Source organism: Mesoplodon bidens (genome assembly GCF_964165515.1).
Source record: "Mesoplodon bidens genome assembly, chromosome: 3".
In the NCBI taxonomy this organism is placed as follows: domain Eukaryota; kingdom Metazoa; phylum Chordata; class Mammalia; order Artiodactyla; family Ziphiidae; genus Mesoplodon; species Mesoplodon bidens.
Window position 1 is genome coordinate 72775981 of NC_138178.1, and position 22937 is coordinate 72798917.

Sequence of the window (22937 nt, forward strand, 5' to 3'; positions counted from 1 at the left end):
GGCATGATTTCCATGTTTCCTGGTTTTCCTGAGCCTTGGGGGAGTTTGTGTGTCACCTCGCATCCCCTTTGGGGCTCACTGACTGCTTCTTGCAGCATGTACTCCCAGCCTCGAAGGCGCTGTGTAGGGAGGTGGGGGGTCTGGTGTGCTCCCCCCGCCCCCTTGCCACCAGGCAGGGTCCTTGCAGAGACTCTGCGGGTCTGAGCAATCGGTGGCTCTGGAAGGTGGTGGTGGTGCAGCTGGTAGCCAGTCATCAGAAAGGCTGATGCTTCCCAGGTGCAGGGCGGGAAAAGGCTGGGCTGCCCTCTGCTAGGGGAGGAGTCTGACCTGCAACTGGGCTGCATGTGCTCTTGGCAAGAGGGGAATGGGGTCAGAGCCCACTGATCTTGGTCAACTGTCCCCAGCCCTTCACGCCTGTCCCTCTGCTTGGACCTCAGCCCAGAACTCTGCCTGCATCCACAAGACAGCCAGGGTGAGTTCTAGTTCAGCCATGGCCCCGGGGCCAGAAGGACATGACAGATTGTTGGCCCTGCCCCTGGGACCTGACCCCCTCGATGGGATCAGGTGCCTCCACGGAAGAGAGGGAACATAGGGGGGCTTCCCATTACCTCTTGACACCAAAGCCAAGGTGTGCCCTTCCTGGGTCCAGCCTGGCTTACCTTCCTAAGAAGGCTATTTTACAATTCCAACAGTGCCGAGGAAGGTATAAAGTAAAAACAAAGGGCCTACTCCTCAGTTCTCCTCCCCAGGGGCAACAAATGTCTACCTGATTCCTGGGCATCCTCAAGGATATTTTCCCTGTGCATGCACGTATAGCTGTACAACTTTTTTTTTTTAATGCAAGTAGTAACTCTATACACACTGTACTGCAAGTCGCTTTTTATAAAAACAATGCATTTATTTTACCTCGGAGGACACGTCAGACCAGCACCATTAGCACTGCCCCATCTCTGAAAGGCTGCAGAGTATGGCACTATTGGAGGTACAGGCATTATACAACTTCCTTCCTGATAGAGCTTTAGGCTGTCACTTGTTTGGGACCATTATAAGCAATGTTGCAATGACATCCTTGTTCTATATCTTGGAACATTTTCACAGAAGTTAAGGATCAAATACTTAGTGGGACTGCTAGGGTAGGGTCTTAGGGTATGTGTGTTTGAAATTTAGGTAGATACAGCCCAAATGCCCTTGAAGGAGCGGCCCCATTGTAGAGTGCCTCCCCTTTAGTCCATCCTCCACTCAGCAGCCAAAGTGATTTTTAAAGACAGTTAGATCAGGGACTTCCCTGGTGGCACAGTGGCTAAGAATGTGCCTGCCAGTGCAGGGGACACGGGTTCAATCCATGGTCGGGGAAAATCCCATATACCGTGGAGCAACTAAGCCCGTGCACCACAACTACTGAGCTTGTGCTCTAGAGCCTGTGAGCCACAACTACTGAAGCCCGCGCACCACAACTACTGAAGACTGCATGCCCTAGAGCCTGTGCTCTGTGACAAGAGAAGCCATGGCAATGAGAAGCCCGCAGACCGCAACAAAGAGTAAGTAATCCCCGCTTGCTGCAACTAGAGAAAGCTCGCCCACAGCAACAAAGACCCAGTGGAGCCAAAAAAAAATATATATATATATATAAATAAATAAATTAAAAAATAAAAATAAAAAAATAGATCATCTAATACCCTTTGCTAATACCCCAGTTGCTTCGATGGGTACCCACGCCTCTGATGCCATGCCTTGTCTGCCCTCCCCGCCATAAATAGCATTTTATTGTTGTCTCCATGACTATCATCTTACTGTTGGGTGAGGCTGAGTGTTATATCTTCTACCTGTTTTCCTCTCACGTTTTCTCTTTTTCATCGATAGGTACAAACTCTTCATTTAAAAGATAAACCAACTATTTGTCTCTCATTTTTGTTACAAATATATTTTTCCTGACTGACTGTCCATCTTTTGAGTTTGTGGTTATTTTTCCACTTAAGTGTCTAAGTTTTAGGTATTCAAGTTCATGGACCATCTCCGTATGGTTTCTAAGTTCGTGAAGAAGCCCCCTCAGCTGGCTCTGAGAGGCCACGACCTGAGCTCCTGCCTCCGCTCACTGCAGCTTGTGCTAGTCCTGGGGCTGGGCGAGCGTGGAAAGGCAGGCTGGGGCCCAATCGTGGGGCCCTGAGTGTCTCAGAGCAGTCTGGCTGCGGGGGATGTGAACCACAGGTTTGGGGCAGAGGAGGCGTAGGACTCAGTTTGCATTTGAGAAGTTAACTAAGCAGCTGTGGGGTGCGGAGATGAGAAGAAAGGGGAGTGGTGACCTCCAAGAACCTGCTGAGGGGCTAATGGCTGTGACATGGGGAGGCTCAGACCCTTAGCCCCCCTGAGGCCATTAATAGGAAGTGGGGAGACCACAGCCCATCTCTGCCCATGGAAACTGCTTAGGGGCAGCCTTGCCATGGGCCAAGGAGGGGCTGCCCCTTCCACTGGGGCAGTGAGTGGGCCTGCGTGGGAAGAGTCTGCGCTGTTATTACATGTACTCTACAGACAGAAAGCCATGACTTCACTCTTGAGATGAAAGGAATCACATTCGCCCACATACACCAGCAAAATCTTAAGTTTGATTTTTATCATTTAATTTTAGAAAAAGGTCAACAGCTTGTACTGGAGGATGATCTCACATTCACACTCCTGTTCTGGGTTAAGCAGCCTCAAATGGTTACTCTTGGTAACGATGTGAACATGTGTGCATAGGTGTGTACATGCAAGTGTGTGCGTAATTTATGAAAGTTCTTGCCATCATACCCATACATCCCCCTGTTAACAATTTCACTTTTTTACTCTGCTGTATGTGGTGCATAGTAAATACATAATTTGATATAAGCCTCATATGATGTGATTTCACAATCAGAGTCCTAACCCTTGAGATATGACTTAATTTGTAAAGTGATAAACAAGATTATTATGTGCAAACAAACAGGGTTTATGCTCCAGCTGCATCCAAATTTATTTCAAAAAGCTGTAAACACAGGCCCTTTCTCAAGTCCTGATGATTGAGTCTCTCTGCTTTCTGTCGACAGGAGAGGAATGTAAAGGCTGAGTCGGTGCTCTCGGCCCTGTGTTGGCTCTTGGTTTTCCAGCCCTGTCACTTAAAGAAACTCATTCATTCCCCAGATTGGGTAGTGCTCCTCGCTGGGGTCCTTCTAAGGCTTTTCACACAGAGACTTTCCCAAGCGGGGACATCTGATCTTAGCCTGCCCGAGCGGGGCCCCGGGCCCCGGGGACTCAGGAGCTTGAGAAATGTGCTGAGAGCCTGGGAGCCACCGGGGGAAGGGACAGGGGTCACAGCCCTCCTCCCTCCCTGCCCCGAACTGCTCCCCAACTGAGAGCCCCTAGTGTAATTCCACCCCAGACCTGGGGGTGAAAGTGGGGAGGCCCATTATGCCAGCAAGGCCCAGCCCCACTTCGTGTGACCCAGCCCAGCCCTGAGAGTGGATGGAAGAGGCAGGGGGACTTTGGTCCAATCAGACTCCACCGTCTGTAAAACCAGCACTGGGGGGATGGGGGTATCCAGGGAACTCAGCCCTAGAATAGGAGAACCCTCAACCCACCCCCACCGACCTGGGCGGGGTGGGAACTTCTCAGTACTTCTTAGCAGCAAGTGGTTCAGAGGAGAACCCAGTCTGCTTCCTGGGTCCTTAGAGGGCTGCAGGCTGCAGGTGGAGAGGTCAGGCTGCTGGCCCATGCTGGCCAGGTCCGAGAAATGCTCATTTCACAGGAATTACCTTCTCTTCCGCATGCAATTCTCCAGCCGGCCCAGCTCCTCATAGGACTGGTAGAAAACATCAAACTCCCGGGTGCCCCAGCCCCTCCAGACAGCCAGGCACCACTCCAGTTTTTCGTTCTCAAAGCCGCACACAACTGTGTCCTTTGCCACTACGGCAGCATCCACAAGCACCCTGCAGAGAGAGGGGGTCTGAGAAAACCCACAGGGGTCCCCACTTGGTCGGGGCTGTGACCCTCACCCTGCACCTTTTCGGAGGACATAGCCTGGTTAAGGGGGCATCTGTGCACCCCAGCCTGGCACCACCGCTGTGCTGGGGCACACTGCTTCTCTCTCTGTGGTCCAGCCTGTGGGCAGTCTTTCTAAAGTCTAAAAAGGGGCCTAGGGCATCATTTCAGGTTCACCTCAGAGCAGGTATCCTCCCTAATGCACCTCAGACCCCAAAGAGCCCAGAAAAAATGGTCAGCCCTCTGTGTCCACAGGTTGGGCATCCTCAAATAGGGAGGGCTGACTGTACTGTGCCATTTTACATGTAAGGACTTGAGCATCCTCGGAGTTTTGTATCTGCAGAGGTCCTGGAAGCAAATCCCCGGCAGATGCTGAGGGAGGACAGAATTATCAATTCTACCTAATAATTCTTGCTCATCAATGGTCCATGACAGATTTTAAGCATTAACTCAATTCCTTGCCACCCAGCCCAGGCATGATTCTTCTCCCTTTCTAAGTTTCCACATGCTTAGGAAATACAGGGCAATATATTAGGCAAAAAACCTGTACCAACAAGTCCTAACTATGTACATTTTTTTTGAGCCTGTGGATTGTTTTGCATGATCCGGGCATACACTGCAAGTTTCCTTCTGGGCCTCTGCGGGGATGTGTGTCCCACCTCCGAGCACACACTGCCTGCATCTCCTCCCTCTGCCCCGTGTGCCCTGCCTGGCACTGAGGCCAGCATGTAAACTGGGATGTGCAGGGCCTCCACTCCCTCAGGCCTTGCATGTCTCGGACACTTGGTAGCTATTTGCCAAGGGAATAAACGTCTCAGGTGCATCTCAAAAAGCTGGCCTCCCTTTTGCTGGCTGCCTGGCCTGCTTTCTCCCTACAGGAGGGCAAATAGGAAAAACAACACCAGGAGAAAATTCAGGGGAACTAATGGTGGGCACTCTGAGGTCAACAGGCCCAGGCTCTACAGAGCCGGCCCTGCCTGCTTCCCTGGAAGCCTGCCTGACCTGTGATCTGGGAACTACTGCCGCCCACAAACTCAGCTGGTGCTCAGCAGCAAACCCAGATCTTGTCTCCAGTATCACTTGCAGGGCAAGGGTCACTGGCCCGGGTGCCATAGACATTTCCTCTGTCATCATCCTTCTCCGGGGAAAACAGGCTGAATGCAATTTCTCCATAAGGCAGATTAACCACGTGGGACTCAGCAAAGTGAGGGGTGTGGACATTGCCAGCTGCCTGACAACTCCAGGAACACTGGCTGGCACCAGCCTCCCATCTCTATAGTCAGGCAGACTGTGTCTGGACAGGCTGTCCTGCCCAGCATGACCCTCACAATGGAGTCTGGCCTGCCTCCTGGTGGGACCCCCAGCAGATGGGTGCAGCTGAGCCTGGGAATGGGCATGGCAAAGGTTGGCGTGGTCTGGCTGCGCGGCTCCACCTGGTGCTGTATGGGAGGAGAGGCGCCTCAGGAAGGGCTCTCCTGTTTGGCAGGAGGGACGGGGAATCAACTGGATCCCCATTTCAACTGCAGCTGAGCTTGGGCACTGGAGGCATACCCCAGGCAGGGCAGTTGGTCCACAGGTGCTCTGGGCACGCCCAAAACAGGCAGCCATGACCAGTGGGTGATGGCCGGTTCAGCTGGTATTTGCTGATCCCCTAGGAGCTTCCTGTTCGTCCTCCGTCTATGGCCACAGTGGGGGACACCATGTTTATCGGTGGAGGACAGAAGGGTGGCGGCCATCATGCCGGGAGGTGGCAGTGAGGCCTCGATTCCCTACGCCACACCCTGGGTTCTCCAGGAGCTGCCCTCAGTCTTACCCGTGCGGAGTCAGCTCTCGGGCTTTCAAGACAGCGATGACTCGGCCCCGCTGGGTTCCTGCATCCTTCTCCAAGCCAATGACGATAACATCTCCACCACGCCTAAGAAACCAAAACCCAGAAGGGGAACTGTTTGTCTAGGGCTGTGCTCTCCAGGGGAAACAGAGCTGGTGTGCAGAAAGGCACGGGAACAAACACAGCTTCTGCAAATGGATTGAGTTACCGAGAGGGCCCCGGAGCAGGGCGAGGAGGCCTTTCCCAGTAGGAAACCTGACCGTGGCTCTCCTTTGTGGTGCCCTGAGCTCTCTGGAGGGCTGATGGGCTTTCGTGCAGCCCGTCTTAGATTTGCTAAAGAGATTCCCTCCAGTTCCAGAAGAGAGGGAATAGCTCCTGATGGATCTTGACAGTACCTTAAGGTTCCCCTCACTCTGCCCCCAAAGCAAGAGCAGCGGGCAGTGCAGGATGGCGCTCCCTGTTGGGAAACCTACCTGGGGACCCAGATGACATCTTTCACGGCAAGGATCTTCACAGCCTGCAGGTGCTGGCTGAACGCCTCGCCATCCACGGGGCTCAGGTCATGCTCAGACCTGTCAGAGCCTGTGGTGGGCTCGAGCAGCCTGCTGGTGTCCTCGCAGTCAGTGGAGAAAGGCAAGCTGGAAGAGCTTGTGGGGGAGCAAGGTAGGCTTGAAAGGGATGTGGGCACCTGGTGGGGTGGAGATGAGGAGTAGGAGGACATAGAGCAGTAGTCGGTCAGCGAGTCCTGGTGGGTCAGGATCTGCGTGCCCAGCTCCTCGCTGTACATGATGCTCATGTCTGCAATGGAGTCCTTCTTGGGCTCCTTCGGGCTGGCTGTGGAGCAGTCCAGGGGCTCCGGGCCCATTAGGTGCACGGGAAACACGTCCCTGAGGGGGCTGGGGTCCCCGCAGAAGTATCGGGCGCACAGCTTGTAGGTGGCGGAGTGGTACATCACCAAGCAGTTGGCCCTGTCATCCAGGCACCAGACGACCTCCTCCCCGTGGCACTCAGAGCCGCACACGACTGACGTGACCACCGAAGGGGCTGAGTAGGGCTCCAGCCGCCTGCTGATCTCCAGGGCCACGCAGTCGATGACCAGCAGGCCCGGCCCGTTGCTATACCAGACCTCAGATCCACTGTTGACCACCTCCATGGCCTTCACGGGGTAGGGGTTCTGCCTCGCATCTTCGTCTGGGATGCTGAACTTGGACCTGTTGGCTGTGTGTGAGCACAGGTAGGAGCAGCTATGGTCTGGGGCGCCGTGCACCATGGGAAACACCGCCACAAGTCCATCAGCCAGGCCTGCCAGCACCAGGTAGGAATTCTGCGGGGAGAAGACAGGGATGCCTGATGCCCTTGCGTCTCGCGCACCCGGGAGAGAAACAGTCGGTGCAAGACTCATCTCTGCACGTACTCTAGGTGGGCATGTGCTTTCTATCAGCACTTCCTGGAGAAGCCAGCTCCTAAAAAGGCAGCGGCTGCCAGCGGGAGCTTCTGGGTATGCTCCCAAAGGAGGTGCAGCTCAGGCCCAGAAAGGCCACACCCATCCCCCCTCCTGTGAGCAGGAGGAAAAAGGTCCATGGCACCCGAGCAAGGGGCACATGTTGCCTGGACCACACGGCTCGCCTTTGGTCAGCCTGGGCTTCTTGCAATGCCAGCAGGAGGGAACTGCCTTCTCCTTCAGGTCACCAGGGCCTCCTTCTGAGGCATGATGTGGTGCCCTCCTTCCCCTGAACTCTGCTCCTTAAGGTGACAGTTGTGGACACCCTATGGGTGTGCTCTTGGCCTCCTGCCTGCTGCCCCACAAGCCGGGTGCTCCATAAGAGCAGGCCTGGGTCTGCGTGCCCACCACTGCCCCCGGCACTGGCCTGCACAGGGAAGGGCCGAGTCCCAGTCACCTCTGTGACTCCCCCCAGTTTTATGCTCAAGTCACAACACGTGCTGCTGAACTAATTCTTGAAGAAATCACTTCCAAATTCAACCCTCTTGTGGAGGCACTTTTTGGCCACTATGCCACATTCCCTGCTTACCACATCTACTCTGAAATGCCTGTGGTTTAAGCATTGATGGGGTCTTGGGGTGTCTCCTGCCCCCACAATGAAGCATGTGCTCTTCTACAACCACCAGAGGTCATCAGGCAGAGGCCAAAGTTGCAGAGACTGTGCTGAATGCTGGGCCCAGCCCAGGCCTCCTCGGAGCATCTGTGCGGAGCTGGGAATGGAGAGCAGCTTAGCAGCCTAGACGCCTGAGTGGGGTTGGGGGGTGGCCAGGAAGAGTTCAGGAGAACAAAGCCAGAGCCGGGAGAGAGCAGAGACGTGAGCCTTGTGCCAGGGAAGGTGAGCAGCAGAAAGCCCCCTTGTTGGGAGCTGGGAAGTTGGGCTGTCCAAGGTGATAAGTGAACCAGCCTCTAGCTTACTGAAATCCATCTTCAGGATTCAAGGAAAGAAAACAGCCAAAGCAAATAGGAGCAAGGTCTCTATCAGTCCTGGCTCTGGGCCCCAGCCAGGCGGTGAGTCCCACATCCCAGATGGGTGTGGATGTCCGCATGCAAGAATGCAGGGGTCTGTCATCCGTGGCCACAGGGCAGCATGGCCTCTGAGGGGCAGACTGGCAGGGAGGCTCTGCACAGAGCCAGCTTTATTCCAGCTGGTCGAGCGGGTGGTGGTGCCCTGGCTTGGGGCTCTGGCCAGCCATGGCTTTAAATAACACTTTGTGTTGAGTTCTGTGCTTCAGTGCAACCAGGTCCCGAGCTCCCCAGTTGCCCGGGGGGCCACAGTCAAAAATGACTCTAAGGTTGATTTCAGTTTCTATTTTTTTAAAAATTTATTTATTTATTTATTTATTTTTGGCTGTGTTGGGTCTTCGCTGCCGTGTGCGGGTTTTCTCTAGTTGTGGCAAGCGGGGGCTACTCTTCGTTGTGGTGCACGGGCTTCTCACTGCAGTGGCTTCTCTTGTTGCGGAGCATGGGCTCTAGGTACGGGGGCTTCAGTAGTTGTGGCACACAGGCTCAGCAGTTGTGGCACATGGGCTTAGTTGCTCCGCGTGCAGCATGTGGGATCTTCCTGGCCCAGGGATCGAACCCGTGTCCCCTGCATTGGCAGGCGGATTCTAAACAACTGAGCCACCAGGGAAGTACCTGATCTCAGTTTCTTAAGAAATGAAACTGTAGAGGGGTGGAGAGGAGAGTGCATATATTTCACGATTGTCAGGAAGTAGTAATAATGCTCAAATTTACGCAGCGTGCTGGTCCAGAGCTTTGGGTACGTTATGCCCAGAGATCCTCCTCTCAATCTCTTTTACACCCATTTTGCAGATGGGAGAACTGGAATCAGATGATAATAGCCGACATGTTTTAACAAAGCCTCACCAATAATGACCTTTCGAGCAGGGAGCTGCACAAACAGGGGCCTCAGGGCCCACAATGGGGTTCTGGAGGCCAGAGAAGCCTTGGGGACGCCGCTGAGGAGCTGGGGCGAGGGTAGGGGCAGCTTCTTGTGGGGGTGGTCATGGCGCTTGATCTTCAGAAATGAAGAGGAAGAGGTGTTGAGCGGCAGGGTCAATTCTGGAGGGAAGGGCCTGCTCAGAGTGCGGTGCTGGGTGGGGAGGGGTGTGAGGGGGCAGCGGGGGGTGAGCCCTGGCCGGCCCTGTGGGCTGGGTCTGATCCTGAGGATCAGCAGCACTGCCGGGGCCCAGGGCTGGGGAGGGCACCACTCGCAGATTCATCTGAGAAAGGCAGGGGCTAGAAGTTGAGGTGATGAGTCTCACGGCCATGCTGGACAAAGAGGGACTGAGTTCTGGAACTGAGGCTGAGCACTCCAGAGGAGGCAGACCTGAAGGGGGAGGGGAGCTGGCTGCCCGACAGGGGTGGGGGCCTGCCAGGGCCCGGTGACCAAGTGGCTGTGGGAGGTGCTGGGCCAGGCTCCCGAGGCCCCTGCTCTCAGAAGGGGAAGGGCACACATGCAACTGCTCCTTGACACCACTTGCACCAGAAAAGCATCTCACCTGAACTGGGGCTGTGGCATTTGCATGCAGAACGCAAGCCTTCCACTTAGCCCACTAATGATGGCCCCGATCTCCTGTCTCTCTAAGGCTGACTGTGACCTAGGCTTGGTGATCCAGAAGAGCATGGCTCTCTCCCTCCCCACCAGCCCAATGGAACGGGGAAGAGAGAATCAGAGACCTAGGCACCACCTCCCCCTTACCTCACCTTTTTTATAACAGGCACCGCCAAGAAGCAGGTGACGATGGCTGGGGTGTCCAAAGCCCGTTGGGGCATGTTCAAGGGACACATGCCCTTGAGGCTGTAGATGTAGATCTTCTGGTCCTGCAGAGGAGACAGTCAACATGAGAGCCGGGGGACTTCCCTGGCGGTCCAGTGGTTAAGACTTCGCCTTCCAATGCAGGGGGCGCGGATTCGATCCCTGGTCAGGGAGCTAAGATCCCACATGCCTCACGGCCAAAAAACCAAAACATAAAACAGAAGCAATATTGTAACAAATTCAATAAAGACTTAAAAAACCAAAGCAAAGCAAACAAAAAACAACCATGAGAGCTGGGCTGCAATAGGCCTGCCGGTTCCTAGGGTGCACTCGGTCTCAGAAGGCCCTTTACGCCTTGGAAAGTAACTTATTGAGGCTTTCTGGTTGGTTGTTTTCATATTTCTGTTCTTTGTAAAAACTTGGAAAACTACAGAATATTCTGAAGAAAAACAAAATCGCCCATACTCCAATACCCAGAGAAAGCCACGTTTGGGATTTGGGGCCCAGACTTTCAGTTTTCCGTGGGTATTGGTGTGTGTGCGCGTCCCCAACAGTGGGACCACACTTCTATGCTGTTTCCACACTTTTCTTCTCCCAGGACTATCAGTGCAGGCAGAGGCCCTGTCCTACCTGGTCTGTGAGGGAATGATGCATGTCTATCGCTCAGGTGTACCAGAATTTGGCTCATCTGTTGTCAGATGTTTATTCTGTTCAAGTCTTTACTGCTATGAATTATACTGGAATGAGCATTCTTATACACCTATCTAGTCTGAGTGTGTGTGCGTGTGTGTGTCTTGGTTTTTTCCTTAGAACAAACTCTTAAAGCTAAAATTGCAGAGGCTTACGTGGTACGAATATTTCTGAGATTTCTGATTCATATTTGAACCATACTTCCCATCTGGAAAGGCTGCACCAGTTCATACACCCCCACCCAGTAGCTTCAGAGTATTTGTTTTGGGGCACTCCTCTCTGGAGTTCTCAGAAGACAGTTCCTTGCACCTTCTGCTGACCTTTTTACATGAAGGCGCGAGGCCTCAGAGCTGAGTGGATTTGCTGTGTAGACAGGCAATGTTATAAGAAACCCAGTCAACTTTGCCAACCTGCTGGGGTTCTCCTCTTGCCGGGATTCTGCACTTGACACTTAGCTGAATCCCAGAGATGCTGCTGGTTCACAGGGCTGCTGGCATTGCTCTGGGGTCTCACAGTTGTGGGCTGGGGTTAAATCTGAAATTCAAATGTACCTGGGTGTCCTGCATATTTAGTTGCTAAATGGGACCCCCACAGGGGCTGGTGTCGCCCACCTCGATGAGAGCCCTGCAGAGGGGTGGTTACCTCGGTGGCCGTCCACAGAGAGTTCTGGACCTTGAGCTGGCAGCTCAGCTTCATGCCCGCACAGCTCACGCGCTGCACTTCCAGGAGGCCCTTCTCCGCGTTCACCACCGTGTAGTTCCTACAATCGGCAACAACTGTGCAGTGAGCTCAGGCCTCCCTCTCCCTGGCCTGGCCTGTAGCAGCCTTGGAGGAGGACAGCAGCTGTGGACCTTGTCCACCCCTTCCAGCCCAGGGTCCAATTTCGCATGTTTTAAGAGACTCAAGGACTGTTCATGGCTGGGGAAGAGCCTGGTTCTGCCTGCCTGGTAATGCTTGAACATTTGGGCAGAGAAAGGCCATTCCCAAGCAGAAGCAAGACCCTCCTCTTTCTGTGACCTTTGAGGGCTCAAAAAGTTGCCCACAGCATGAAGGGACACCAGGGGGCTGTACCGGCACTAAGGCTGCTCCCTGCCCTCCCACTGGCTATGTCTCCCCGCCGCTCCCCCGCCACACACACACAGCACAGTACCTCAGGTCAACCAGAGACAGACGGGGGAACTGCAGAGTAGACTGGGGGGGTCTCAAAACGGGCCCCCAATATAAGTGCTTTGAGAACTAACAAGCTGTTGTTTATGAGAGTGACCCTTCACTCACCCGCCCCACCATGTTCCCCAGCATCGCCATCTCCCCACCGTCCTTGATAGGCATCCAGCATGCTCACTGTCTGGAGGGAAGACTGCAGCTGGGGCAGGGGTCGGTTATTCACCCAGGCCACACAGATCTTTTCCCCAGTCCAAGGGAATAAGTCAGGTGAGTGGACAAGAGTTCTCAATGGAACACTTTTCTGCCATCAAATTTTGGAAACCCTTGCCGTTGTTGGCTGATAACGTGTATTTGCAGATGATAAGAGATGAGTGAAAAATCAGCAAATGAAAACCTTCTTCAAAGTCATATTCCACCCTTTTTCTCCGGTCTATTTTCTATGCATTGAAAAAATAAAACTAGGATATTATAAATAACTTTACATTTAACTTGGAAAAAATTAAAAATATAGAGAAACTTAAAGGATAACACCCCTATTCCATCCAACAAGAATTTTGTTTTGTGTATCCTGTTTTCTGCACGTCCCCCCTTTCTTCTCACCCACTTCCCTTCCTTAATTCAGGATGGCCTCGATCTCATTTCCCCCTCCACTCTCACTTCCCAGGCTCACTGCCCTTTGTGCTTCTGGCCATAATTTCTTCCCCTCACCCTCCAGTGAGCTTGCCCCTTCTTCAGGCTGGGGGTGAGCGTTTAAAACCCTCCCAAGTCACAGAGAGAGGCTTCCCCTTTCCACTGGAGATAAGCTTTTACAGCTCTGAGCAGTATTGTCTCCAATATCCTGGGTGAGTCTGTAAGACTGAGAAGGTGGGGTGGAGCAGGGCCCATGCCAGAAGCAGCACTGAGCACCCCAACATCCCTGCAACCTTGGGAAAGGTTCCTAGACCGGCAATTACTGGGTCAAAGGGTATAAGTATCTCGAAGCCATTTAAGACATACCAACAAAATGGTTTTCAGACAGATGTGCAAATTTAGATGCTCACCAGTAAGGTATGACCCACCCTCAGTAGCATCCATTATTATCTTTGAAAAAAAAGTTTGCCAACATGATGAGCAAGAAAAAAAAGTTATCTTGCAGATTGAATTTATATTTCTTTGATTACCAGAAAGTTCAATTGTTAAAAAATATGTTCATTGTCCTCTGTTTACCTTTTTCAAAGGATACTTATGTTCCTTGCCTATTTACTATTGGATTTTAGTATTTTTTCCCACTGATTTGTAAAAATCCCTGAAATAAAAAGATAAATAATTAAAATTTTTCTCTATTTGTTTAAAAAATTTTAGAGAGTCTGTTGAGGAAATAAATATTGATGGGAAAATTGGGTTTATTTTTATATACACTGGTGAGCATTTCAATTTATTTTATGTGTACATTTATACTCTTTAATAGTAAGAGGGCTTTATTTTCATGATAGGCAATATGCCTATATTTCCTGGTCTTCTGAGATTGTGACATTCCACCAAAAGCACTGTGATATCGGGATGCTGTGCCCATAAAGGAGTTTGAAAACCATGTGCTGTCATTCAAACCAGAGGGCCCAGGCCCCACCTATCAATCCCTGCCTCCTTTCTTCTTTTTCACAGTGTGCATATCATGGTGCATGTGCCCATCACCCAGCTTCAGTAATTATCACCGTATGGCCATGTCAGTTCATCTCTGTTCCCATCCATTTTTTTTTCTCTCCCCAGATTCTTATGAAGCAAATCCCCCAAATCATCTTTTATGCATTTATCTCTAAAAGATGATTCGAAAAAAAAGATGATTAGAAACCTTACCACAGTGCATGACCTCACCTAAGAAAAGAGAAAATAATTCCTTAATATGAATATCCAGTTTTCAAACTTCCCCAGCTCTCTCATTATTGTTTTCAGTTTGCTTGAATCAGCAGTGAAAGAAAGCCCACATTTCCACTGAGTTTTATGTCTCAGTCTTTTGATAGGTTTTCCTTCCCTCTTTCTCTTTCTCCCCAGCAGGTCATGTGCTGAAGACACTGGGAGGTGTCCTGTGGAGTTCCTGCATCCCAGGGTTTCATCTACCTCATTCCCCTGTCCCCGATCTTGAGTCTTGATTAGATTCCATCTGAATTTTTAGGCAAGAATACTTCCTCATTGGGGTTGTGTATTTCTACTGAGAGGCACACAATGTCTGGTTCTCGCTCCTTTTGTGATCATTAATGATAACTGCCTACATCCATTATTTCAATAGAGATTACAAAATGCTGACATTCTAATTCTAGCATTTCTTCTTCATTTATTAGCTTCATTTACTCTAAAAAGAAAAACTTCCTCCTATCATCTCTTTTGCTAGCTACCATGGGGCACAGTTCACATAGGAAAGGCAGAATAAAACCTTGATTCTTTCTGTATAGACTAGTTTTCAAAATAATAGGTTTCTTCCCTAGGAGCTAGGAGCCTCTAATGATGATCAATGAGGAGTTTTATAAGTTAAAAGTTTTTTAATTATTATTTTTTATTAAGTAGCATTGGAAACTAACGAATTTAAACAATTTGATGTGTCTCAATTCATTGCAGATATTTATTCTTACTGATCCTTGGTTGCCCTATCTTTGGCCAGTGGGAACCTATTCAGATTGGCTCCTGAGTCCCTTTGATCCACCCTCACAAGTCTCTGATGGCATCCTTGTTTCCAGTGTGTCAGATATTTCAGGTCCACTTCCTGCCCCAAATCTGGAGTCAGCCACTTCTCCAATAAGCCTTGGTTCCCCTTGGCACTTAGAGACCACCATCTGCATCCTAGGGGTGCTCACTAGTATTTGGTTGGTCATTGTTTCTAGGCCTTTTCTTTTTTCTTTTTATTTTGCGGTACGCGGGCCTCTCACTGTTGTGGCCTCTCCCGTTGTGGAGCACAGGCTCCAGACGCACAGGCTCAGCGGCCATGGCTCACGGGCCCAGCCACTCCGCGGCATGTGGGATCTTCCCGGACCGGGGCACGAACCCGTGTCCCCTGCATTGGCAGACGGACTCTCAACCACTGCACCACCAGGGAAGCCCTAGGCCTTTTCAATGGGCAGAGCTAGGAAATATGAGTTCATTTTTCTTAAAGCTGAAATACTCACAAATCCATCTAATTTAAATTCAGAACTACAGGATTTTCATTTAACCTATCTTTTATATTTTGCATGCTGAGTATCACAATTTGCAATGCATGGCACCAACATAATTACTCATTAACTTTACCCTACAATTATAAGCAATGCCTTAAAATAGCAACACTACCACCAACATTATAATTACTGACTGTGTGTATATGTATATACATATATACACACCTACATATATATGTATTTTTTACATATATATGGACATATATGTATACACTTTTTACATATATATTTTTTATTTTTATTTTTAGGACATTTTTGTTTTTCTTAGAGCACGTCTTATGTCAGAACACTCAGTCCCAGTGACATAAAACCTGATGAAAACCTTACCAATAGTGACCTAGGGAAATGGCAAAGTCCCTTCCATTTATCTCATTGCATCTTAAGCTTTGCTTTATCTAAGCCTTATCAGATTTGAGCACCTGCAAATGTTGCACTAGGCTTCCTAGAAGACTATTTGTGCCATGAAATGCTCTCTTGCTTCTGAAGATGTCACTCTAGGTAGGTGGGAGAGGCCACACCTCTGGCCAGGACTGAAGGGTCTCACACAGGATGGTGCTTTTCTGCAAAGTCTCTGATGCTATCTTTCCAAGTCCTTGGCCTCTCTGTCATTCTCCTAGAACATGCAAAGCCCCTCCCCAATGTCGCTGTCCTTCCTGCCGCATCACTAAGAAAAAGAGATGCACCTGGAAGGCGGGGTGGGGGCATGAATTCTTATTGAAGGGCATCCCTCTTGCTTGGTCCTGGGACCCCTTCCCTTCTCTCTACTCAGCAACTCCGCTCCAGTACCTTCCTCTCTTCCTGACCCCCAGCATCATTTACTTCCTTTACCATCAAGCTGCAAATAACTTCCATCTTTAAACAAAACCCTCCTTTGACCCCCGCCCCCCATGTCCCTGGCAGACATCACATTTTCTCTGCTTCTCTTATCCACAAACCCACATGTGCATGTCTGTGGACTGTTTTCTCTCTCAAGCAGACTCCATCAGGCTTTCAACCCACTGTCCACTAAACATCTCTCACCATGGTCATCCATGACTGCTCCCCAAGTCCATGGTCACCGCCCCCCCCGCCCCCGCATTCTGATACCAGCAGGGCACGGTAGGCCTCAGACGTTACCTGGACTCCTCTTTCCCATCCCAGAACACCACCATGTACTCCTGGCCCTGGGATGAGAAGAAGGCCGTCTGCTTCCCGCAGGGCAGCTGGTACATGAAGGTTGCAAAGGTTGGGTCCTTCATCTGGCTCACCACTGCCAGGGCCAGTGGTCGCTGAGGGAGAGAGGCCAGCAGGGTCATGAACAAGGGTCACTTACAACCAGATGGATGCCCATTCTTTCCTTGAAACTAAGGGTCTTGAACCAGGAAGGAAGAAGTGGAATCTGCTTATTCAGCACCCAATCAAAACAAGAGGCCGAAACAACTTCAGATACCAGAAACAAACCCTTCCTGGGTCTGGGTCACCGTTATCCATGGCACCTCAAAGTCAGGTGGTCAGGTTAGCCTATACTCTGATATTCCAACCCCCATGCCCAGGGACACAAAATCTGGAAAATATTTTTCTCAGACCTCATTTACTCTCCATACATTAAACTAGCATCATCTAATTTGATAAATGAGTTTTAACCTTGAAACCATTGGTCTCTTCCAAAAACAACTAGCTTCAAAATGATAATATGGCTCCTGCTTCTCATGAGCAAACTTTCTTCCCATACTTTAAAAAGAGATACGTACATTCTCTCTGCTCTTGCATGGGGGCTGTATCACTATAAAGGTTGGTTTGCTTTATTCGCATGATGATGTAACACAAAAGTTGGGGAGGAAAAGAAACTTCATTTTTCCTGAGAGCGACACCCACCCAAAGAAAATGAACTGGATGTATTAGAAGCAATACATATCTCTTTGTAGAAGAGATGAGCAGAAAAGGGTTGCCCCATGTGTTCTAGACCCTCAGTGAAGGGTGGGCAGGCAGCCATACATGTGCACTCTGGAGACCCATAGCCTCCACCAGCTGGCAGGAGCTGCCAGGCCCCCAGGCTCTGTGCCCCCAGGTACCTTCTCGGGCTTTGTGTCCCAGCACTCCATCATAAGCGCCTGGAGTCGATGGAACTGCACTTCCTCCAGCTGCCCCAGAACCGGGCGGATGCCCTTGGACAGCTTCTTGGCAATCTGAAGCTGGTGCTGGCCCAGCGCAGGCCGCTGTCCTGACAGCAACTCGTAGAGCACCATCCCATAGGAAAACATGTCTACCTAGGCAGAGAGGCAAGCCAAGTCAGACCCCCTGCCTGGGCCCAGCAGATCTTGCAAGCTGGCCCTGAGAGAGAGAGGGAGTGAGGAGACACGTTAGATAAGGAAAACGTGGGCCCTGTCCAAAGGAAGACAATCATCAATTTCACCAATCCATCCACCTCTTTCTACCTGTCCAAGCATCCCACCAACCATCTGACCAACCATCATTCTGTCCCTTTATCCATCTATCTTCCAGTTCTTCCTTTTTTTCCTTCCTTCCTCCCTCCTTTCTTTCTATCCATCCAGCCAGCCACCCACCCACCTGATCACCTGTCCTTCTGCACATTTATCTATCCATCTTCCTATGTACCCATATATGCATCCATCTGACTGTCCTTCTGTCCATTTACCCATCCATCCTCCTATACTTCTTTCCTTCCATCCACTCATCCATCCATTCATCCATCCATTCATCCATCCATCCATCCATCCATTCATCCATCCATCCATCCACTAAACACATAATGAGAACTTGCTGTCAGGCACTGGTTAAGGGCTCGAAGGATGCCACGGTCCTTTCCCTTAAGTATAAAAACAAGGCAGGAAAATGCAAACTCTTGGTTTAACATGCTTGGTAGTAGGAGTACATGCAAATCATAAAGAGGGGAAAGTCTCCCAGATCACAACATTTTGATTCCTCTAAATGTCATGAAAATGTGCCTAAAGGAGAGAGTTACACAGGTCTCCATGAGGGTCAAGAAATAACTTTTTAGCAGGAGAATGGCTAAGATAGACCTGAGAGTTTTCAATGTGAAGGTTCTGTTACAAATTTAGTTATGAGGTGCCTTGTCACCTGTTACTAAGAAGCTTATTTTTGTCACTCTGGTTTGCCTTTTCTATCTTGGTTAATAGCTACAGATGCCGATTTAACCCACATATGCTTGGGTCATTCTTGAAGCAATTAGTCAATGACCCATCTGCAAATCACCAAATATAATGAGAAATTACAGACCAGGGGAGTTTCACTGCTGGCTGATTAATTAACCAGGGCTGGCACTAGATGCAAGGTGAGCACTGTAAGATGGTTTTAAGTTGTCTGTGTGCCTGCATCTACCAAACAGCCCTCAGGGAAGAAGGCAAGCATTTAGCCTGCGTCTCAGCCAAGGTTGGCCATGCGGCCGCCTGGGAGGCCATGCTTATTTAACCTGCCAGAATTCACTCTCTTCTCTTGGCTTTGGTGATGCTGCCTTTCGATTTGACCAGGAGCCTTTACCATCCTTATCTGTCTGTTCCTCACAAGCCACTGTGAGGCTGGTCCTCTGTCTCCATTTTGCACATTTAAATGGCAGAGTTGGGACACAAATCCGGACCCATCTCTGTCTTGGACTTTTTGTCCACTGTCACAGCCTTCACTATGTTCCTGAACTGAGGTTTGAGTATTCTGAGGCTAGGTCACTGTTCTGAAGCTAAGGAGAAGTCACCCATGACATTACTAGGTAGATACAGGCCTCTGTGCCCTTCTGGTTCAAGCCAGTGCCTGTGGTTGAGCACTGGAGAGGGAGAGATGTGTGCTTGGGGGCATGTGGAGCCCAGAAGCTGCAGGTGCCTCCAGGACTATGCAGTCCTGGGCCAGGGGACAGCAGTGGGCCAGGGCCCATACCTTCTCGTCGTACACGATGCGAGGCCTGATCTCTGGGGCCTGGTAGCCAGGAGTGCCCTCCACACCGAGGGCGCCCTCGTGAAATGACTGCCGGGATATGCCGTAGTCTGACAGCTTGATGTTGATGTGCTCCTTGACGTCCAGAGACCAGACCAGGATGTTGTCTGATTTCAGGTCACAGAAGATGATGTTCTTCTTGTGCAGGTAGGCCAGGCCGGAGGCTATCTGGTAGGCTATTTTTTGGGTGAGCATGTGTCCCAGGGGCATAAAGGAAGAATCTTCGCAAAGAAAAAATTATCAAACTATCATCATAACAACTCTTTTCTTTTCTTACCTCTGTCTCCCCAAATACTTTATATTCTACTGATGCGTTCTCATTGCTCTCCAGGCTGGATGCCAGAAGAGACAGAGAACAACCTTCTTAAGATTATTTAGGTTAGAAATGCTTGTTGTTACTGCTTCATGGCATCTCACGAATTGCATCTCTGCAATTGTTGGTGTTTTTACTAAAAAGAGCAAGGATTCAAAATTCCTAGAGCTCACCTGAGGCCAAGACTGCTATAATGTCAAGGGGTGCGTTGCAGGTATAAGAACTCCATTAAAAAAAATCTCTTCCACTGGGGGAGGAATAATTGATTTTAACTGCATTTCTTCTTGCTGAGTTAAAAGACATCTACCTCTTTCCCTCTGCCAGCTGTTTGGAATTTAGTTACCCATTTCTCAGGGTAAATATTTAAAACTTTTGTTAAAAAGTAATATCGGATAAAACTGACCCCAGGATCTCAGATTTTTAACAATGGTGGACAGATGTGGTGAGCTATGGGCAAAGGAGAGATTTATGTGGCTACTGGGCTCACCAGGCTGCTGCTGATCGGGCCTCCCTGGGCTGCCTCTTTTGATGCTCTCACTGCCCTCCAAGTGGGGCTATTATCATCCTCCTTTTATGGATGAGTAAATTAAGCAACTTCCTGGATTATGGCAGACAGCCTGGACTTGGAACATGGCTCTGTCTGACTCCAAACTGTGAGTTCCTGCAGCCTAGCCTACACCACTGCCCAGCACTTAGGCTTGGAGAAGCTCTTTTATCACCCACTGGGAGTGGCACATGAGTCACAGGTGGGTGTACTCGGCCACAGATGGCTCCCCAGGACCTGAGCTCCCCACCACTGACTCTCTGGCCTCCCAGGGGCTGGACTGGGCCAGGGCGGGCCCCAGGCAGCACTCTGTGGAAGGTTCTGGGCATGGTGGGTACCTTTGGCATTCTCGGACAGCACGGTGTTGAGGCTGCCAAGCGGGGCGAGCTCCAGGGCGAAGCAGAGCGGGTGGACACTGATGCCGATGAGGGACACGATGCAGGGGTGCTGCAGGGCGTGCAGCATGCTGGCCTCCTGCCGGAACTCCGAGAAGTTCCTCATGGCGTCTGTGGACCGAAGGTGCCTCAGCATGGTGTCTGCAGGGAGAGCACGGCTGTCACCACTGCCTGGGGAACCTGTGTAGGGCGACTCTGCGTGGGGGTCCTGTCACACTCAGAGGTGCCTCACTGGGATTCTAGGGGCTGGGCAGGGCCAGGATTTATATTTTAAGTCATTCAACATAACTGGGGTTGCAATATCGTCACCCAAATTTGGCACCAAATGTAGGCAGTCCTGAGGCATCCGGGCTGGTATCAAGCCCCCTCCTCAGGTCTACACTTGTCCTGTCACACTCGGCATTCCTATCCCCTTGGTGCACACGCCCCCACCCTTGCCACCCACTCTCTTAGCCCTCACCCCACCCCGCTGCTGGCTGCCTGAGGGTCTCAGTTGGATCTTATTCCAATCCTGCATCCCTGAGTGTCACCCAGAGCTCAGGCAACATGTCTGGCATGTAACCAAGTTCCACTGCTCATCTGCAGGGATGCTGGGGGCTTGGTCGCTGCTGCTCACCTTACTCCCTGCCAAGAGCCAGGACCATGAAGGGCAGAAAGGACTCTACCACCCTCTTGTCAGCCAGAGAGAAAACCATGGGGCAGCCAGGGGCCTGTGACACGTCATCTCAGGCCAGAGGAGAAAGGTCTATGGGCAGTGGTGGGCTGTGCTGTAACCTTCTCCAATGTCCTTGAAATGCATCCCTCACGGAAGGCATTTGCCTGAGTCCCCCTGAGGGGCCTTTCCCACCAACTGGTCACCCACCAGGCTGTGGTCAGCCCTGAGGTCACCGAGCAGTGTCCACGAGGTCCTGCTTGTCTTCTTGTGTCCTGATCTGTCCCTCCCCTATGTTCAGATTTTAAAATCAGGGATCATTGGACATGGAAGTTTAAACAGCATGAAGAAAATCTTGGCAGTTAAAATGTATCAACTGTGCCAGATCTATGTGTGTGCCAGACAAACTGTTTTTTAAGTGTAAAAGTCTTGTTTTTCACATTGGGTCTTTAGACCATTAAGAATGTATTTCTGACTATGGTCGAAGCCTGACCCAAGTCTGCCCCAGTTTAGCGAATAGTCAGTTCCCACTGACTCCTGACGCTACCTCTGCCACGTGCCAGCCTCACCTCCCACACACATGCAGGCTCTCTCTGTTCCCTTGACAGGCCCAGCCGTGCCCCAGGAGAACACTGCCTTAATGCCTGGAGACTTATAAGTCAGGCGTTCGCTGGGCAAGCCTCTCTCCTTTGTCTTCCGTTGTGGGATTTTCTTGGCTGTTCTTGGGTTTTTGTCACTTCACATGCATTTTATTTTCATTATTTTTAAAATATTTATGTATTTATTTGGCTACACTGCACGGCATGAGGGATCTTAGTTCCCCAAACAGGGATCAAACCCGTGCACCCTGCAGTGGAAGCACGGAGTCTTAACCACTGGACCGCCAGGGAAGTCCCCACATGCATTTTAGAATCAGTCAGATTTAACACACACACACACACCCTGCTGGAATTTAGATGAGAACTAAATTGAATGATAAATATTAATTATTCCTCAATACTTTATGGTTTAATTGCTGCCATGGAAGGCATTTTCTAATGGGTCATTGTTGTCAAATTTGATGCTGAGCTCACGTCTAACAACTTTATCAAACTCTTATTGGCTATGGTGTTTGTCAATAAAGTCTCTTAGATTTACATTCTCTGCATGTAACTATGGTTTTGTTTCTTCCTTTCTTTTTTTTTAAATTTATTTTATTTTATTTATTTTATTTTTGGCTGCATTGGGTCTTTGTTGCTGCGTGTGGGCATTCTCTAGTTGTGGCGAGCGGGGGCTACTCTTCGTTGTGGTGTGCAGGCTTCTCATTGTGGTGGCTTCTCTTGTTGCAGAGCACGGGCTCTAGGTGAGTGGGCTCAGTAGTTGTGGCTTAGTTGCTCTGAGGCTTGTGGGATCTTCCTGGACCAGGGCTCAAACCCATGTCCCCTGAACTGGCAGGGGATTCCCAACCACTGCGCCACCAGAGAAACCCCATGTCTCTTTCTTTCTGATCTCTCTCTCTTTTTTTTTTTTTTTTTGCAGCACGCGGGCCTCTCACTGTTGTGGCCTCTCCCGTTGCGGAGCGCAGGCTCCGGACGCGCAGGCTCAGCGGCCATGGTTCACAGGCCCAGCCGCTCCACGGCATGTGGGATCTTCCCTGACCGGGGCACGAACCCGTGTCCCCTGCATCGGCAGGAGGACTCTCAACCACTGCGCCACCAGGGAAGCCCCTCTGATCTGTTTCTTTATATTGCTCTATGATTCTAATTTTTCTACCAAGAGTGTAAATTCCTCTTGTGATCATGAAGATAACCATGCTAAGCCAGGGGCAGTGAGAAATGTGATATCCAGCTGGCTGGAAGGGAGGAAGCCTCCTAGCGCTTGCCCTAGCTGGGCATTAAGTGGTGACGTGTTGCTCTAGAACATCTCTGAGCTGCACATGATGTGTGGACCTGAGCATGCCAAGGCAAGAGGGTGTGCCCTCCTTCAGGTGGAGGGGGTA

General features: G+C 50.5%; 1 protein-coding gene across 3 annotated transcripts in view; it reads right to left on the reverse strand.

Annotated features, from left to right (window-relative positions):
* Positions 1–2593: 2593 nt before the first annotated feature.
* The window catches only part of LRRK1 (leucine rich repeat kinase 1), a 122595-nt gene continuing 102251 nt past the window's right edge, over positions 2594–22937 (reverse strand). For all 3 annotated transcript variants that reach the window (XM_081230161.1, XM_081230163.1, XM_081230162.1), the window contains exons 26-34: positions 20251–20448; positions 18999–19276; positions 17165–17359; positions 16230–16381; positions 11410–11527; positions 10026–10142; positions 6292–7142; positions 5804–5905; positions 2594–3938 (exon numbers count right to left, since the gene is read on the reverse strand). In XM_081230161.1, coding sequence (XP_081086287.1) covers positions 3761–3938; positions 5804–5905; positions 6292–7142; positions 10026–10142; positions 11410–11527; positions 16230–16381; positions 17165–17359; positions 18999–19276; positions 20251–20448 — 2189 coding nt within the window. In that variant the 3' untranslated portion in view covers positions 2594–3760. The remainder of the gene's footprint in view (positions 3939–5803; positions 5906–6291; positions 7143–10025; positions 10143–11409; positions 11528–16229; positions 16382–17164; positions 17360–18998; positions 19277–20250; positions 20449–22937) is intronic.